The sequence below is a fragment of the Morone saxatilis genome, unplaced genomic scaffold (genome assembly GCF_004916995.1).
Source record: "Morone saxatilis isolate NCDOM2014 unplaced genomic scaffold, NCSU_SB_2.0 Contig21, whole genome shotgun sequence".
In the NCBI taxonomy this organism is placed as follows: Eukaryota; Metazoa; Chordata; class Actinopteri; family Moronidae; genus Morone; species Morone saxatilis.
The window spans coordinates 2,906,312-2,909,125 of NW_023339774.1; the positions used below are offsets into that span (position 1 = coordinate 2,906,312).

The window sequence follows — 2,814 nt, forward strand, 5'->3', positions numbered from 1 at the left end:
CTGTGTGGAGAGATTGCCGAACCACGCCGTCATCCCATACCTGATGACACTCTCCATCACTGCCTGATAAAATAAAAACATGACACCCTCAGTCTGTGTAAAAAAAATACAGCCTTTGCTGTAAACATACGTAATCTACATGATCACTCCAGCTTAAGAGGTTATCCAGGGGGAAACCCAGATACCTATCAGTTTTTTTACTGTTAATGATGAGATCTCGTCACACCACTGAACAAATTTATTAACCTCCGTGAAGTACAATGACGGGTCTGAGTTCTGGTGAAGCAGGCTGAGAATGGCAGTGTCGTCAGAAAATTTAAAAAACAGGTTGCTCGGGAGACTGCAGCCGTTTGGGTAAAGGGTGAACGGGACCGGTGAGCTTACACAGCCCTGAGGTGCACCTGTACTGATGCATTTGGATTCCGAAAGTGAGTTGTTAATCCTGACATTTTGAGTTCTATCTGTTTAAAAAGAATAAAACCACTTAATAATAAAAGGATTAACATTCATCTGGGTCAATAAATAATAATATAATAATAAATGATTGGTGAATTAAGAGTTCGGAGCAGCTGCGGAAAAAAGTCTCTAAGGACAAGCATTTTTTGACTAGCCGGCAGCATGCCACCACATGCATAAAGCCGCTGATAAAGCTCATGACCAGTGTTTTTCAAACTGCACACAGATAAATATTGTGCTTCCACTATGTCAGAAGAAAGATTACATTTTTATGAAATATAATATGATTATTACAGGTCAACAGTGCAACTACGGCACACTGCAAAGGCCAAATATTTAAAGGGGCCTCACTTAGAAACTGTATTTATCAGAGGGCAACAGGGTGGACAGCGCTGTGGGTGTGGTAACACTAACGGCTACAAACATCTTTTTTATCTTTTGACTTTTTTCCCCCAATTCAATGTATGTGCTCTTTGGACACTTCTACTTCTGAACAGAACTTAATGCTTGAAAGGAGCATTATTGCTACTGTAAATGTTATCTTATGTACTCCTTTCTTTCATTTGCTGTGTGTGTGCTGTGTGAGACTGTCACCTGTGGTGGAGCAGCTGTACTGAGGATACTGTGTGAAGGCCACGGCCCTCTCCACTCCGTCTTTCTCCATCTCCTCGATGGCGTCCTCCGTCAGCGGGTTAACGTAACGGAAACCGATGTAGAACTTGTGAGGAGCTGCAGAGAGAGACAGAGCCATGTGAAATAAAGCCATTAGTCATTAACAGTACCACTTTCTGAGTTAACTGGCTTTGAAAAAACAAATATCAGATGATCTGATGTGAATTAGCTAGCTAGTTGGGTGGTTTGCTCTGTATCAAAACACTAGCTAAGTAGCTAGCTAACGACTCATGTGGATCAGCTAGCTTGTTAGCTAATAGAATCGGGTTTACTGCCAAGTAGGTTTCACATACAAGGAATTTGTCCTGGTAAATTGGTGTAGAACAATTAAACCTAGAAAAATATAAATAAAGCTAAAGTAGAGACAATAAAAAGACAATATGTACAGATATAAAAAGACAGACAGTGTGTACAATGTGACTAAATGAATGAAGAGCTGTACGGGAATGTGCAAGTTAGCAGTGTGACAGTTATATTTGCAATGTGCAAGATAACTTTAGCACGCTAGCTTAAGTTGTGAATATACATACGTTGCTTTTATTGTTTATTTTCAATATCCAAGTGTGATAAAAGTACAAGAAGTTTGCTTTGCTTGCTCAACTGTTAATTGAAATATTTGTTAAATGTCTGTATAATCTAATTAATATGGAAGATAAAGGGAAGTGGTGTGGAGATTATTGTCAAACATTAAAGTTATTAAAGTGATAAACTGCTACCTCTGAATCTGCTTTTTATACCAGTCGATAGGATCAGTTTTAAGACTGTTGCCTGTTATCAGTGAGGTGTGTGCAGGGGTGTGAAGAGACACTCCTTCACTGTGTCACTATCTACACTTCACACACACATTCTAGTTTACCAGTAGGAAACACAGCAGCACTGTTGAAAGCACTGTGAACATGATGCTATGTCTTCCCAGATGTCTAGAAATGGACTTTCTGAAGCCTACAAGACACTCAAACTCTCCATTTAAACTGAATGCTTTCAGTGACCCTGGAGCAGATGCTCTCTGGGATTGTCTCACCTGTCTCAGGACTCATCTCATCCAGCAGCTTCACCATGCCCTCCCCCTGCATGGAGGTCCAGTGTTTGATTGGCGAGCCCCCTCCGATCTTACTGTACTGCTCCTGGATCTTTGGTGTGCGTCGTTTGGCGATGAATGGGCCGAGCTTACTGCACAGCGAAGGACAGGACATCGAAGAGTTACACACTATACACTTTTTGTGATAGTGAAAACAAAACACTGAGATGCGTTATTTCTAAAAGTTTCAGCAACATTTAATCTGAGATGGGAAAGAAAAATCACTCTTTGGTTGACCTGCTCATAAGTCACAGCCACGGTAAAGGCCGAACCTGTAATGTTGGGTCACAACACAATATTGCTTCATTTTAAGGGGTGACAAGACAAAAAGTTTGCTTTACAGGTTCCAGTGTTCTTTATAAGACGTGAAAATGAAGACCGCGTCTCAGCAGCAATGAGAAACTACTTTACTGGTTCACCATCAGTTATTATGTAACAGGCAGAGCACAGTGACCCAACAACCTTCCCCATTTGTTCACTCGTGTGTCAACTTCACAAAAACATATGTAAAATGTATCACTAATAACGTGTCGCATCAAAAAATATGTACTTGCCAAAACAACTGTTTGCACATTGTTTGCACTGCTCATAGTGTGTGTGTGTGTGTG

The 2,814-nt window shown here is 40.7% G+C and overlaps 1 protein-coding gene across 1 annotated transcript in view; it reads right to left on the bottom strand.

Moving 5' to 3' along the window:
* The window catches only part of fech (ferrochelatase), a gene marked incomplete in the record, with an annotated part of 18,445 nt that overhangs the window by 10,906 nt on the left and 4,725 nt on the right, over window positions 1–2,814 (bottom strand). The window contains 2 exon segments of the mRNA XM_035667646.1: window positions 1,051–1,185; window positions 2,150–2,298. Coding sequence (XP_035523539.1) covers window positions 1,051–1,185; window positions 2,150–2,298 — 284 coding nt within the window.